The sequence below is a fragment of the Lytechinus variegatus genome, chromosome 1, assembly GCF_018143015.1.
Source record: "Lytechinus variegatus isolate NC3 chromosome 1, Lvar_3.0, whole genome shotgun sequence".
Classification (NCBI taxonomy): Eukaryota; Metazoa; Echinodermata; class Echinoidea; order Temnopleuroida; family Toxopneustidae; genus Lytechinus; species Lytechinus variegatus.
Window position 1 is genome coordinate 34,781,261 of NC_054740.1, and position 16,844 is coordinate 34,798,104.

Consider the following 16,844-nt stretch of genomic DNA (forward strand, 5'->3'; position numbering starts at 1 on the left):
GTACTCATTTCATACCTACACTGAAAATTAGTGTACGGATGTAAGTCACAAGTAGAAAAAGCAGACCTTCTTCTTTTTTACAGTCCTAACTCTGTCCTGAGTGGTATTCCATTAATGGTTTTAATGCAAAGGTTTATGCATAACAGATAAACTGTTCTTGGATGCCAAAGCACATTCGTAATCATTATTATAGTCAGGGGTGTGAGTGATCACAAATTAAATGAGTTTAAAATGCTGAAGAGTGTTGAAAAAGAGCTGAACTTGACAGAGCCCTCAGCCTTTTGCACACAGAGCAAAGCCAAAATATGCTGATATCATAACATGATAATTGAAACCCAAAAAGCTGAAATCAGCTAAAATGCTAAACTCTCACAGCCTTGTAAAGTTCAAATCCATATCTAAAAGAGAGAATTTCTTACAATCGCCCGAGAACAGAGTAAATAAATCATCAAGATACCAAAATTCAGTCCCCCTTTATTAAACGAAAAAGAAATAATTGTTTCTCAATAAGCACAAGAACAGGTTCACAGTCATATGTAAAGGCTTACTTTGGTGAGAAGCAACTTTATGAAACACATCCCATTTCATCACAATCTTAACATACATTGAAACAAACTGATTTAATAAGAATATACAGTATTATGAACTCAAACGTCACACTGTGAATAAAGAGAACTTAGTAAATAAATGAAAAACAAATGTTAAGAAAGAATTCTTAATTGCATGCTGTCAAATTCAATGCAACTGGCATTACAATATCTGAAATATGATACATGTTCAACTTCTGAAAGTTTACATAATGCACCTTTCATTACAAATCGAATAACATCATCCAATGATAAAAAAAAAACACAACCATTGATACCAAAAAACATGATCCCCTCTCTATCTTTAGACCTCCTGTGCAATATATCAGCACCCTTCTTTTAAAAGATGTTGTTTAATTTTGTTTTTATTTTTTTTCATTTCAAATGTTACACATAGTTTTCCCATACTGCCAACCAATTATGGGCAATATGAACTGATATTAACACACATCACAACATAAAATCTAAATTCATATTCAATTGTAATTTTTGGCAGCCTTAATACAGATATAATTTGAATATGATTACAGTAGTTTAAAAAGTAAATAAATAAAGCTATTTGAGGAGAGATTTCATTGTTAAAGAGAAAATAAAGATCTGTGTTTAGACTAAAAGAAAAAAAAAGAAAATACACAGTATAATACCAAACAAAATTTTTAAAACCATCATTGACACCAATGAGAATCAGGGGGTAATCCCAAAACTTTTGTATTTCACTGACAGAAAAATCACTATTATGAAATTATCATTCTTCACCAAGGAATTAAAGGTCGAATCCACCCCAACAAAAGCTGATTTGAATAGAAAGAGAAAACTAAAAAAAGCATAACACTGAAAATTTCATCAAAATCGGATGTTTATTAAGAAAGTTATATTTTAAAGTTTTGCTTAATTTTACAATAGTTACATGCACATCCTGTTTGGTATGCAAAGGAGGGGACTGATGACATCGCCCACCCACTATTTCTTTTGTATTTTATTACATGAAATATTTTTATTTTCTCGTCATTGTCATGTGAAACAGTTTCAATCCTCCCTGAACATGTGGAATTCCATTATTCTTAAGTAACATTTTGTGGTTCGGGCAAGGAGGTCCTAATTGTCAAATTCATAAAAATTGAAATATTGTATAATTCAAACAATAAAAAACAAAAGAAACAGTGAGTGACATCATCGACTCTCTCATTTGCATATTACTGAGTCGAGCATAAAACTGTTTTGTGAAAATAAGCGAATCTTTAAAATGTCATTATTTTCTTATTTTACACCCAATTTGATGAAGTCTTCAGTGTTATTCATGTCTGTCTTTCTCTACTTATTCAAATCAACTGTTTTCTGGGATGGACTTGACTTTTAAAGGGAAAATCCACTCAGATGATAAGTTGGTTTTAATTAGAGCAGAAAATATAGAAAAATACTAGTGAAGGTTTGATAAAAATCCATTAAAGAATAAGAGATTTATGAATCTCGAAAATATTTCAATTTGTGATGTAGTATGCAAGCATATTTTTTTTGTTGTAGAAGAGGGTCAGAAATGATATATCTGATGGTATGTTCCATGCATGCATAAAAAAATGACACAAGGTGGATCTGCTCATCTGTGATAACACAAAACCAAAATGTTAAAATTCATAACTTAACATTTAATGGATATTCATCAAACCTTCACAAATAATTTTTTCAAATTTCTGCTTTTCATTAAAACCAACTATCGCCAGGGCGAATTTCCCCTTTAAATCAGATCTGTATTTGTTTGGTGGAAACAGCCCCAGGTATCCAAGAAGCCAAAATTTGATACTTGCAAGGAAAATAACCCCAAGGGATTGATGTCTTTAGTTTGTGCAAGAAAAGCAAGCAAATGTGAACTACAAAAACATAGTTGAATGTAAAAATTGAAAACTTGAAAGCCCAATGGGACAACTCTAATTAGTATTAGTATCAAATACTGTAGCATTCACTGACCTCAGCTGGTGTTCCTACTGATTGCTCATTTGATTCCATGTCAGACTATAAATATAATAGAACAAATATTATGTAGGTGCTCCCATGGCATCTTTAACCCTAAATACACTGGGCTATTTCAACACCTAATAAGACTGGGGTGGGGGGGAGCTGATTCAGCCCCCCCCCCTTATGATCTCGGCCATTGATCCTGCAATCACGACAAAAACTAGCACGCGTATTACCCATGGCATAATCTACAAAAATATAAGATCAAATTCTGCGAAAAATGTCATTGCTAATCATTTATGCAAATTAATGCACAAAATCAAAAGTTTGCTCTAATTAACAATATAATGCCCCTTAAATGCTATTTTTGGTTAAAACTCTCTTTATAAGAATCTGATAAAATGTTTCTTAAAAAATTTCAACATCACATTTAATTTCTTGTGTATTTTATTATTTTCAAATATTCTTTGTTTTTTTTATTAATGGAAATGGTCGGGGACTTAAATTTGACCATAAACAAGGTGAAATTAATTGATTTAATTAGTAAAAGGAAAAATAATGAAACACATATGAAATTTGGCTAAAAACACAATTTGCATTGGATATGTACACAAATTTACGATTTAGAGCAATTTCGAGTATGCATGCACTCATGAAATGTTGCGTAATTTCGTAATCGCGTACCCGAGGGTCGCAACTTTGTTCTCAAAAGTTGCGCAAGACTTGAAAGTAAAAAAGTCAGCGAGCGACGCAGTTGAAGAGATTGGCGTGCCGGAGTTATCCTGGAAAATGTCGAGTGGGGGGGGGGGCTGAATTAACCTACCCCAGTCTTGTTACGGTTAAAGATCATCAAGAAACCTGCAGGCAGGACTAACTAGAAAATGGTCCAGGGGCCGTTTCATAAAGCTATTCATAAGTTAAGAGCGACTTTAAGAACGACTGGTGATCCTTTGATATTCACCATTAAATGTTCATTTATTATTATTCAGAACATGAGAATGGATCACTAGTCATTCTTAAAGTCTCTCTTAACTTACAAACAGCTTTATGAAACACCCACCAGTTCTGGGGCCTGTTGCAGAAAGAGTTGCATTTAAACGCGAGTCAAAATGTCAAGCGCAAGTCTCGAAATATGGGTGCTTCATTGGCTGAAAATCAAGTTGCGCAAGATTTTTCTACTTGCGTTTGATTGCAACTCTTTCTGCAACGGGCCCCTGGTCTTCTGAGTAGCATTTCAGGAAACATCTTGTCGTTGGGTGATGTTTCACCAACAAACTTCCTGTGAGCCAATCCGATGCTAGGTCATCAGTACCTTGTATTAGTTCTCAGTGAAAGTCACTATTGGTTTCTGGAAATACATGTACCCCTGAACATATGAAACAATTTCAGCAACATTTTATATCTGTTCATGCCAAATCAGTAAATAATTTGTCTTGTCTGTAGATCTCAGAATAACATACTACTTCAACAATTGGCAAGTAAAAATGAATTATTAGAGTCTTTAGAGCTTGAAGAGTGATTGGATAATGTTATGCAGAGTATGATTTCTATGATCCACGCTATTATATTTGCTTGCTTTTCTGAGTTTGGTAAACATTTAACATTGCTACACATCAATAAAGAATTCACATTTAGAATAGACTAAAACACTGAAACACCAGAGAAAAATAAAATTCTTAGTGCACTGGAAAAAACTGGTTTCTTATGTGTACTAAAAGTGAAAATATCAAGATTTTCTCAGTGTATTCTTATTGGCAATTATCAATGGTCTTTGTCTGCCGGGTGCTTTAACCCTTTGAACCCGATAGGCCGGTATTCAGCCATGTGACTTCAAAAGCATGGATTCTAAATGTCAGGTGATCTTCTAAAATGATGTCATCTTTCTAGTACGTGTAGGAATCTTTAGTCGATAATTCGGCAATGATTTCGGAAGGATTTAGCTTAAAAAATGGCCAAAATATGCCACTTTTTTGTGGTTGCTCGTGTCGTATGTGCGGTAACACACAGTGTAATACGCGGGGAGTCACGTGCTTACTATGGGGAAACAATTGGTATATCTGACTTTGGTGAAAACAGTGATTTTGAGCCCAAAACAGACACTTAATTTGATATTTCTGATTGTAGACTAGGTCTACGAGAAGCCAAATACCTTCAGCCGGCTCGGTCCGGGTACTAGCGGGGGGAAGGTGCCGTTGGGTCCCGAATCATGGGGGATTGTGTGAATGTGGTCGAGAAGTCATTTATGTGCAAATAATGCAGGGTGCATGTCACGGCCGCCCCTAATAATTCCGGGTTCAAAGGGTTAAAATGTAAGTTTTGGATGTTTGAGTGCGAATTGAAAATAATCATTGGCATTGTTCAATGGGAGCAGGCCCTGGAGTCTATTTCTAACAAGAGCTTGCAATTTCCTTTCTGAAGCCCTGAACAATATACCACATTTTATGCCACCAAACACTTGACCATTTAGATAATAATAATAATAATTATACTTGCTTACATAGCGCTTAACACTTACTTTGTCAGAAGTCTCTAAGCGATCTACAGTATATATGCAGCATAATTACCCTGGCTTTAGCAGTGCAGCTGTTACGTGCGCTGCGTTTCAAGGAATAAATTCCTGCCAGGTACCCATTTACCTCACCTGGGTTGAGTGCATCACATTGTGGATCAATTTCTTGCTGAAGGAAAATACGCCATGTTTAGGATTCGAACCCACGACCCTCTGTTTCAGAGTCCGGAGACTAATCCACTGGGCCACAAGATCTCATCCTAGGCATTAACACAGCACCAAACTCAGCACAAAGTCAGTACCACATGATGCAAGTGAAAAGTGTTTACAGAGCACTGAGGATCGCCCTTACCTTGCTAGCCTGGTTCTTGACGATAGCCTCTTCAATGGCATCTATGGCCTTGGTGAACTTGGCTCCCTTTCCTGCCTTAGAGAGAGTGGCTTTGTTCTCTTCGTAATGCTTCAGACTTTCCTCCTTCACCCAAGCGCTAGAGGAAGAATGGTGAATCGAAAGTGGCTATATACCATCTTGTCTGTATACATTGGGTGATTTCAAGTTTGGTGTTGGCCTTGGTGTTGGTGTTGAAATTTTGATTGCTTCCCCTAGCTCCAAAACTTATTCAGAGTTTGTAAAACTGATTCAGATTACATTATTGACATCTCAACAACGAGTGAGTGACTTTTGGGGACCATTCTCATTTTATGTTTGGTGTTATAATCGTGTAAAATTTGACCCAACACCAACACCAAAAGGTCAACACTGAACTTAAAATCACCCATTGTATTTGGACTGGGAGCATGGGTAATTTTCAATGAAATCCTTCAATCAAATCAAATCAGTTTAAAATATTCAATTTCAATACATCAATACTGAGTTTCTACTGTAGAAACCAAAATGGCCACCATAAACAGTCCATAAATTCTTTATTGCTTCTATAGAATACTAGATTTTGTCTCCCTTATTCATTATCAATTACAACAATAAAATTTTAAACAAAAAAGTAATTACTTTTAGACATTTTAATATTATACTCACTGGTCTTCAGTCCCAAAGAAGAAGACAAAGCGAACAGCTTTCTTGCCCGCTGGCTTCTTAACATTCTTCCATGGCTTTACAATCTGTAAGAATAAAAATAATATCAAATAGATGTGTGGTTTTCATAACGAATGCAAATAGAATATCCTGAAGGGGTTTCTAGTAGTTCAGCCTGAATAATATATAGGGATGCCAGTTGGAATTGATCAGAAGGCCTGAAAATCACCTAGAATACAATATTTTGTACACAAAAACGCTAAAACTATGGCCTGAAAATAAATTGACAAAGCCTGAATTCAGGCTTTTGCCTGAAAACTGGCATCCCTGAATATACCCAAACACCATGAAATAGATGATTGTGGCTAGACTATTACAGGGAGAATGAATGAAATGAACTACGTCCCCTACAAACTTTAACTATTACATGAGGAAATATGCTACCTTAAAGCGATACTTTTAGCTGAAGAGTGGATTATTCAGTTGAAAATATGACAAAGAATATCAAAATTGCATGCTAATTTATTTGCATAAGGAACTGAAAAGAGTAATATCTGATGTATAAATCTTGAAATTAAGTTTGATCAGACAATTGCCTGTTACAAAATCATCTCAAGAGTCCACAGTGTACATGCAAATAACATACATTCTGCAATGCTCTGTAGAATGTGGGGTGGTTGCCTAATCCTACACTAAAATGTTCAGACACTTCTTACTTATTCATTCATGCTGGTTACTTTCTGTTCCATAATTATGATCATAAAGATGCATAAAAAGGAAATTAATACTTACTCTTCCTGGCCAGGCAGGGAAGCTGCTCATCTTGGCCCTGTAATAGAAAAAAAGGGAGAGAATTGAATGAAATGTATTATAAATGTAGAATCACTGGCACTCAAAATATAAACTTTCACAGTGAAATACGTATAATCTTTTTAAAATTTGAAAATGATGTACTGCTTCTATTTTAATCATAATTCATGAGGACCACACTGTGAATTTCTGTTAAAAATAAATTGCCAAATTAAGCATGTGACTACTGTATGAGCAGTGAACATCCATGACAAGGCCTAATTAAAAAAAAAAAATTGGGTAATAAAGAGCTTCAATACAGCATTATATCTACATGTATCTGGAAATCAAAGCTGCTGACTCAACCGGCTCATCACTCTCCTTCAAGCTTAGTGAGCAAAATCACTATCCAGGAAATTCTAAAATATATCCTAAAGTGAGAAGGACCATTCATCTCACTGATGACATTATAGCAAGGTGGGAAGAGAGCACTCTAGCCTTGCCTTTCTCAATTAGTGTCAATATCCAATCGTTTTTATGATTCACTTGATCGAGACAGTATGTACGGGGGGCCGTTTCATAAAGCTGTTCATAAGTTAAGAGCGACTTTAAGAATGAATGTTGATCCTTTCTTGTGGTAAATGGTATTTTCATTGGAGATGGTTTAGCGCGAGAGATCATCAGTCGTTCTTAAAGTCGCTCTTAACTTACGAACAACTTCATGAAACGGCCCCCGGTTAAGAAGGAAGAATACACTCCATTTTGCTGCCTCCTGTATTTTCTTCAACCCAGCTGGACAAAATGTATTTCAACAGATTCTCAATTAAGTATTCTAGGAATGCCTTGCATCATACTTCTTAGATGAGGACAATCAATAAACCTTTACATCTCTTGTCCTTTTCCCACATCCTACTCTCTCCCAATCTGCAACTTGCCTCTGCTCTACTATATCCTTCAAATACATGCCATACTGACAGTTAGGAAAAAAACCTAAATTTTGCATTCGTCAGAGATCAGAAGTATCAGAACAGTTGAACTACTACTAAATTCAGACTATAATTTATTTTTTTTATTTTTCTACATTCATTGATGTGTACAAACATGTTTGTAAAATCTTTGGAAAACTTTCGAAATTGGGGTTTGCCAACAATTGCTAAGTGATATCTATCAATCACTTTAGCCCACTCTGCAGTCCAAAGACCAAACAAGGTATTATGCTTTTGTCCTTGTAATGTCCTCGTGCTTGGTCTACTCATTTAATTCAAGTTCTTCTGTAGTTTATGTGATCTCTGACCATAGTGGACAGTAGAGTCACCAGTATGAATATGAGGATTTCTTTTATCTATTTATTTAATTTAATTTCCAGGAACACAATTACACTCATTATAATATTCAGTACATTTACATAGAAAATAATAATCATACAATATTCAAAATACAATATCAAAATTAAAGAGAAAAAAATACAGACTAAAACAGGAAATAACACCAGCTACAATGTAATGCCTGGGATTATCAAAATAAATCAAATTTCTGTAAGAAGACTCTGCTCATTAGCTAATGATAAAAAGAACATTATCATTAGAATACACTTCAAAATTATGAACAAACAACAGAAAACAGAGAAATAAATTGGTCTACAAGTTTATGAAAAAAGGAAGGTAGAAGAAAGAATGAAAGAGGAAAAGAGAGAAAAGAAGGAGACAGAAAGAGAGAGCGAGAATGAAAGAAAAAAAGAAAAATATAAATAAAGAAAAAGAGGGAAATAAACAAAGGACAAAAAAGGAAAGAAAAAGAGAAGAAAAGAAAGAGAAAAGTAAAGCCAGATAACAGTGAAAAGGAGGAAAAATAATGAAAGCAAAGTTAGAAGAGAGAGAGAGGCTGAGAGTTAGAATGGAAAAGGAGAGATAAAATGGAAGAGGGGGAGGCAAATCATATCTTTATGCATGTTTTGGAGAATGTTCGATGGGTTAAGAAAAAGAAATTAGTGATTAAAATGCCTTTCCAATCGTTGGCATGTTACTCAAGATCTCTCGCAAGACCATTGAGAATTATATTGACATTTGGTTCTGAGCACAGATCCCTTTCAGAACTAGGAATAATTTCCCAGAAGCGGGCAAAACTATGAAAGCAAGTATATTCTAAGGCATTACAGCAGGCAAATTCATGAGTAGATAATTTAATGTACCTAATTTCCTAGAGTCTTGATAAGATTGTCCATGTCTCTGAGCTGAGAACAGCTTTTTTTCCCTTCCCCCTGTATGACATCTATGGCACTTACAGAAATTGGGAGAGAGCTAAAAATAGATAATTTGGTGACCTCAACTCCCCCATTTTGCCAAATGTATTTTTTATCATATGCAGTCCACCTACATTCTTGTTATGTAAACTTGTTTACAGGAAAGACTTTCTTATGTCCCCTCCACTAATTCAAAAAATATTTCTCCAAAACCTCATTCTTTCGTTCTCATTTTCTTCTTACTTCTGGTTGGAACTTGGATTTGAACCTCTCACTGCAAAAAGAGGCATCTCCTGTCTGTTGCCTTACTAAGCTAGCAGGAATTGTTGAAAGCCATTGGTAACTTTCATAACGGTTATCGTGTGTGTGTGTGTGTATTTTGAGTTTTGTCAGACGTGTATCAATCAGATATGATTATTTACGTCTGGGACCGACCTTTTACGTCACCATCCGAAAGACGTGACCAGGGCTCGAACCTCGTACCTCTGCATCAATTTGTAACTTCCCCACAGCTTGGATTACAGGCGCACGCCACAACGCCCAGCTGATATTCTGACTAGTCTACTCTGCAAGAGTATTGGGAATTTATTTTTCTGACTTAATAAACCCATGCCATTGGGAATTACACACACACCAGATTTTGACAGAATGAGAGCCACATTTTGGTACATATCACTTTTCCTTCCTGAATCTCTAAGATATATGTTAGATAATTCTCGATAAACCTTCATATTTTTAAAAATTTTAGTGGAGGGTAGCCGGGAGGCTTCTGGGGAGTAAAAGTCATAATCTACGTAGGCTTACTCCCCATTGACGCCTGGGACGCCAAGGTATATTCACCCACGTATGGCCATAAAACCGGAAACTTTTCTAAAACCTGAAGATTTCTACTTTCCCTCTAAAAGATCTAGCCCTAAAACATGTACAAGGGGTTCCACTTCATTTCCAACAGTTCTGCGATATCAATTTCGTTTTTAAAGAAGAAATCATTTAAAAAACGAGAAAAATGTTAAAAGAGCTTACGTCTGTGTTTACGTCACCATCTCGATTTCTTTGTCTTCTGCATGGCGACAGCGTGCAAATCGCGCAATTTGGTGAATTCGCATTCATTGCTGAATTGGGATATCCGATATGACAGAAATTGTTGAGAAACGACAGTTATTCCTGTCTAACAATAGGGTGTCTGGAGAAAAAAATTATTTTTCTTATTTCAAGAAAATATCACATTTTCTTTGTGAATTTGAAAAGAAATGACCTTCAGACTTACAGAAATGTAACATTTTTGAAAAAAATCCAATTATTGGCTGCAAAAAAGAAGAATGAAATTAGGTAATTTTTCAGCATTTCTCTGCCATAGACTGTGTAGTTAAGAAATGGACACACACAAATCCAAATTTTTAGCTTCCAAGGGCTGTTATAAATTTATTATTAATGCCAAAAACTTGTCCATAAAGAGTCAAATAGGATTTTTTATGCTCTTTCTGATGGTATGATTTTTATAAAGATTTGGAAACCAGATCACAATGAAAAATTGCGACAAAGTGAAAAAATTGTGCAAAACAGAAATTTCATTTTCCCATAGAAAACGCATGGGGAAATGGCAATCTCAACACACACAAAAATAAGGGTTTGCAATTTATCTCTAAATCCTTATTTAGAATGATCATATAAACTTGTCCTTACTGTCAAAAGAAGCCCCTGAATTTTCTCTTTCCATACATGCCAAACACAAGTTAATTATCAATTCAGATCACATTTTTCTAATAGCCTGAACTTCCCGAAAAATATGTGCCACATTTTCCCCTAAATCAGCCTGTTTTATGCTGACACTTTTCAGTGTGGCTTCAGACACCCTACTAACAATAGGCATGCTTGCCGTGCTGCGCAACAATATAGGCCTAAGACTAAAGCAAAATTTCATGAGAAGCTCCCCGCATCCAGTTCAAGTGCCAGTTGCGCCGCTCCAAGCAGCTCGGCAAGCGCAAGCGGGTCATCAATAATTTTGAGTTTTGTCGGGCGGGTGCAAAAGTGCACTTTACTTGTGCCACTTTACTTTACATACTAACATACATTACAAATATATTATAGGAAACTCTTATCCAATCTTAAGATATATACAATCAACAGTCACGGAGAAGCTGCACTACGTGTACGGTTACATAGGCCATTAGGGATTTGGGAAAAATTCGCACCGCACCGACGGCGACGCGTCTTTGAATCATAAACCGTGAGCTGAGCAGCAGCAAGGGCCAGGCCAAGGCACGCGTGGGACTATTGAAAAAGCAAACAAGAGACGCTACAATGTGAGGAAGCAAATTTCAAATTCTTACCAAACCAGGTCCCCTAGATCAAAGCTCTTAGCGTCCTTTTCCTTCTTAGGAGTCTCAGCATCTTGATCATTGTCATTTTCAGGTGGATCTGAGCTCGGAACTTCCATTTCTTCGGTGGTTTTAGGGTCAACTTCTGCCTGTGGTTCCGCCATTTTTGATAATTTTTCCAAATTTCGCGTGCATTTCGCGTGGGTTGATGTACCCCATCTATCGGCAGATACAGCACAATGATGACGAAAAGTTTTCTGCACGGAAAAACAAAATTGCTTCTCATTTCCCCCCCCTCGATATATAGCCAGATTTGGGGCTATCGACTTTTGAAAGAGGTGACATTTCGTACTTTATTTTATTTGAAAAATGTAGGATTCGGTCATGTCTTTATGACATTACTAAGGCAACATTTTGAAATCATCTTACAAAATAAATATTCAACCATGTCATTGTCTTCAGTCTGACTTTGCCGGAATATGATTTATGAAAATAATGCATGTAAAATTTATAAATAGGGAATATTTGGTTAACGATAGCCAGCTCATGGGTATTTTATCCTGGTAATAACTATTTTCAAAGCCCGTCATAGAATAAAAAAATACAAATTTAAAATTTCACTGTTTAGGCTAAGGGCCCTAACCTTTTATTTCTTCTCTCCTTTTTCTGTCTTGGTCGGTTGACGGGCATGGATGATCTCCCCACCTTACTGAAACTGTGGGGTATACTATAGGGAGAGTGTAATAAAATAGACTTAAAGCCGATATTGTATCTATTATCCTTTGGGCAATATGTTTTGAAAGTCATTTAGTCGGGAGTAATGAATCGCCTGAATCCCTGAACAATTTATTTACCGATCCTATGCCAAGTCAGTCTTACACACACTGCTGAAATATCCTCTTAAATAAGACATTAAAAAACGTACCGAAGGAATATTTACCATTTTATGAAGCACCGTTTGTGTGAAATCAAAGGAAATAGATATCAAGGTGCCTAAAAGAGTATACCATAGGCTGAATTAAGATTTTCTTTTTAAAGAGTAGACATTAACAAATTTGATGTGATGGAGGGGATTAAAAGGCCATATTGACCTATCAACATGATCAAGGTCAATCTCCATTTCTCCATTCAAAAAATTAATGGAATACATACATTACATTATGAGAAAAAATACTTATAAAGATTCTTTCAAAGATATTTTGAAAAATAATTAAGATTTTTGATGTGATATGGATGAAGTTTAAACAGGGAACCGTCAAGAGTCGTATAACAGCTAGAAAAGTCAGATAAAAACACCATAAGATTATGTTTCCGAGGCAGTGCTTATTATGACTCTTAACTAAACGGTAGTCAAGTATACACAGGTGGATAATTGTTCTCGTCGAAGAGACAAGAAAATAATTATATAAGTACATGGCCCACTGATCGACTCTAGTCATTTGACGATTTTGCCATTTCCGGGTAAGACAAATGAAGAGTACAAGAGTGCAAATGACTTGTACGTCTTTTCTGGGGCCATATTTAGCAATCAAGTGTTTTGAGTGTTGGTCTAAAATAGCGCCAGCATTAAAAAATGGACACTACGTCATTTCTGCTAGTCATAAAAATCCAATCGCCTTTTCCTGTCGGTTACAAAGCGTTGTACACACACACAAAAAAAAATTACCATTTGTTCCTCCCGTTAATTGCCCTGAAGAAAAAAAATCTGCATCTCAAATGAACTTTAAACCTGGAAAAAACCCTCGAACGAATCCTTTACCATTACCTTCTGAACTAATACACCACATTCCTTATATAGGCCTACTCTTTGTCTTCCGATTGTTATATCATCCTATGCACAATGTATTTTTATTTGGTTTGGTATGTCATCGTAAAAATAATGTAGATGGTTTTATTTCAAAAGACCACACTATCCTAACATTTTGGACCAAGTTTTCGTACTGAAATCAGTGTTGAATTTCGTTCGTCATGTCAACTGTCATTATTCTCGGAGTATGTAGTCAATAAATTGATTCTGAAAGAGCGCCCTCATCAAAATTGAACGTAGGCTGTCGTCTGCTAGAATTTGTGAAGGAAGGGGTATTACGATGGAAGCTTGGTTTTAGAGTGTTAGATTGTGAACACTAAATGCTATCTGGTGGTGCAATATCAGCTTTTCTCTCTGTTTCTAATCATTGATTTTTTTTCTCATTTAATTTTTTTTTCTTCCTTCAGCTTTACGGCATTTAGAACGTTAATGACAACTTCATGTAAGGCCTATTTTTTTATATTTATTTAAGCCTGTCCCATCCATAGAGATACATCTCTATGGTCCCATCTTTGTGTTCCAGATCAATGAGTATTAATTTTTGTTCTTGTATGAATATTTATTACGCCTTCAACTAGGGTTTATATGCAAAACATGTATAAAGTGATCTTAATAACATCTGTTTGTGCATGAGAAATGACTTCTTATTCTACTTTGATTTTTTTTGTGTGTGTGACTAGTTATGATACTGGGCGAATAATATAAGAAATCGACTTATTGCACTTTTGTATTTTGAGTATAAAGTCACCTATGCAAAAGATAAAACATGGGCTTGAGGTGTAAAATATGTATGCAGTTCAAATGGATAAATCAATTATTCCCAGCATGCTTTCTGTGGTCAGGGTTTTTAAAATGGACAAAGGCGTCATCGCACACACGGCAACACACATCATCGCAATCCGATTCTACCGTCTATGTGATGTGATGCCGCATTGTAGAAAATTCTATTGTTAGAAACTTCAATGAAATTTCCTTCTCTTGGTGTTCAATGCAAGTGAAACGAAAAGAGAGGCCAAGTAACGTCACTTGAAGCCTTAAATCAAGTGATTGTTTGGTTATCAGATTTTTCTATTTGATCAGGAGCGCTGAGGAAAGAGCCAATACACAAGGCGCATATTGCATACCAGATTTAATTCAAGTATGTTTGCCAATATGGGATTCTGATCGCATTGGTGACAATAAGAGGAGGAATACGTTGAGCTCTGCTGCCATCACTTTAAATATTTCGTCGGCTGTGCCGTATTTTTAGACCAAGCTCCTCGGGAAGCTCCTACAAGTACGCCGTGGTGGTTCATTGGCTATGCAAGCGGAGAAGTGCTGGCTGGTACGACAAGCCGGAGCTAGCCTGCGCCTATAACAGGATTTAGTCACAACATAAAGTTGAAGTTACTACCAATTTAAAAGCTTATAAAATTGGTTATTACCTAACTCCGATTGAAAATTATAATTGTGAAAAGTGACATTTCTAAACGATACGCGTAAAGTGGAACCAGTCGGGGGAACCAGTCAATCGTTGCCCCGAGTTCGTCGGGTCACGAAGCGGAATCTAACTTTGTTTAGCAACCAAGCAGAAGGCAGCTGGTATAGCGTTAGCTGGCTGGTTCTGCGCATCAAGTCGGGTTTCCACCTTTTTTTCGCGGACGATCATAATGATGATCTTCACCTAATAACTCACTTCAATAAAACCCCATTCAATCTTTGGAACGATGAGTTATATCTCCTGTCCCACGTGAAAGGTCGATATTGTATACATCCAGAATTTATGACCAGATACTCCAGATCGCTTGAGACGAGTACATCATTCTGTCTACCAAGGGCTACCAACAAACTCTGGCAGTATTTACCATTGAGTTGGGTTTTTACTCGAGTTGAATACATGTAGGTGGAACATAAAAACAGACAACTGTGGAACACCGTGGAATATCTCCAGGAACCAGGAATACAATATTCAGGGTTTTTTTCAGGTATAGTAGTGTTATTGTCTTTTAATGTCTGTGCAAAAGATAAAATATTGATGGTGGTATATATGTTATGGTGGTGATAGTCAATACATGCTTGTATTTCAACCCTGCCCTGTGCATCAAAACCTGCCCAAATAAATTCAAATTTTGTATTCTTAACAATAATGTTTGTGCAATTTCGTGTACAAGAAAAACAATTGTTAAAAACTCATTTTGTATAATTTTTATAGGGAAAATTGAATGGAATAAAAAAAAATGGAAAATTGAATATAAATCGATTTCTCATTATCTCATTCGGCCCTCCATTACATATTTTCACCACAATCCACTTTCCCCAATATGACTCTGTCTTCCTTTTCTACTCTCACACCTTGGCTTTGTAATGGACTTACTCCCCACCATGCTCATACCACACAATATTTTACCCTCAAATTCCAAGAACAATGAACTCATTTAACAGCGATCGATATGGTAAGACTTTTCTTGCCAGAAATCGAGACGGAAGGTGAGAAAATCAATACAATCTTGCACGCCATTCATGTTATAATAGAAATATTGATTTGAAGGAAGATTCTGAGTAACCAACTCTGAGAATTTCGAAATACATCTTAGCGAGGTAGGTAAATATGTCATCAAAATTCAAATCAAAAGTAAGCTCTTCAAAATCTTAAAAATTTATCTATTTTCAATTAAAACAAATCGATGGGAAAAAGGTAAAGCATAATGAAATATGAAATATGTTTTTAATTAAAGTTGTAATATTGTTTCCTCTCTGTTACTTTCTCACACCTTTCGTTATATCCCTTATGAAATTAATATGATTCATATAACCATAACTTGAATACGATGTCATTCACAAAGGATGATAATCAGAAAAAGCATTGTCTTCAAACATTGTTTAACAATCAGCATAAGTTAGAGTGAATGGCCATACAATGTCTAATTGTTTTTTTAAATCATAAATTCCCAAGTTCTAGCCATCAGCCATCCCTCTCAATTTTTACTTGTGCCGGCCTTGATTGCTGTCAGAAACTTCACTTAGAGATTAATACCTCTAAATCCTTAGTCTTCTTAGTAAGAGAAAATAATCGTATATTTTTTTTAGTTTTGTCAGACGTGTATCAATCAAATATGATTATTTACGTCTGGGACCAACCTTTAACGTCATCATCCGAAAGACGTGACCAGGGCTCGACCCACTGCATCAACTTGTAACTTCCCCACAGCTTGGATTACAGGCGCACGCCACAATCATCTGAACAACCCCCCCCCCAAAAAAAGAAAAATAGTTGAACCTCTTCACCTGAAGATTTAATCCTGCACATCAAAAGCACGTAAAGGATCAAGTTTATATGGGGGCACCTCCCCATCATATTGTCTCGTTCAGCTTGAAAAAAAAAGGTTTTCTAATTTTCCATTGTTAGGAGTTTATGGGCGTGGGTGTGTGCACGTGATTGTTTTATTTTTTAGGGGCATGGAAGTTGGGAAAAGGGGGGCGTACTGGTGTAATTTTATATAGGACCTTTAATTTTTCGTGGACCGGTTTGGTGGAAAGATGAAATTCACATTTTACTATCAATCTCACATATTTTTAAAAATTTAATTATATGAATACAATCAAATTCATAAAGTATCAAAATCATGTTTATAT

At 35.9% G+C, this 16,844-nt stretch overlaps 1 protein-coding gene across 3 annotated transcripts in view; it reads right to left on the reverse strand.

The window, feature by feature from the left end:
• LOC121412420 (putative oxidoreductase GLYR1) overlaps positions 1–11,630 on the reverse strand; it is a 55,010-nt gene extending 43,380 nt beyond the window's left edge. For 2 of the 3 annotated variants that reach the window (XM_041605246.1, XM_041605233.1), the window contains exons 1-5: positions 11,438–11,630; positions 6,872–6,908; positions 6,083–6,165; positions 5,399–5,534; positions 2,550–2,594 (exon numbers count right to left, since the gene is read on the reverse strand). In XM_041605246.1, coding sequence (XP_041461180.1) covers positions 2,550–2,594; positions 5,399–5,534; positions 6,083–6,165; positions 6,872–6,908; positions 11,438–11,589 — 453 coding nt within the window. In that variant the 5' untranslated portion in view covers positions 11,590–11,630. The remainder of the gene's footprint in view (positions 1–2,549; positions 2,595–5,398; positions 5,535–6,082; positions 6,166–6,871; positions 6,909–11,437) is intronic. The other variant, XM_041605240.1, reaches the window with a different exon arrangement.
• Between the last annotated feature and the right edge of the window lie 5,214 nt (positions 11,631–16,844).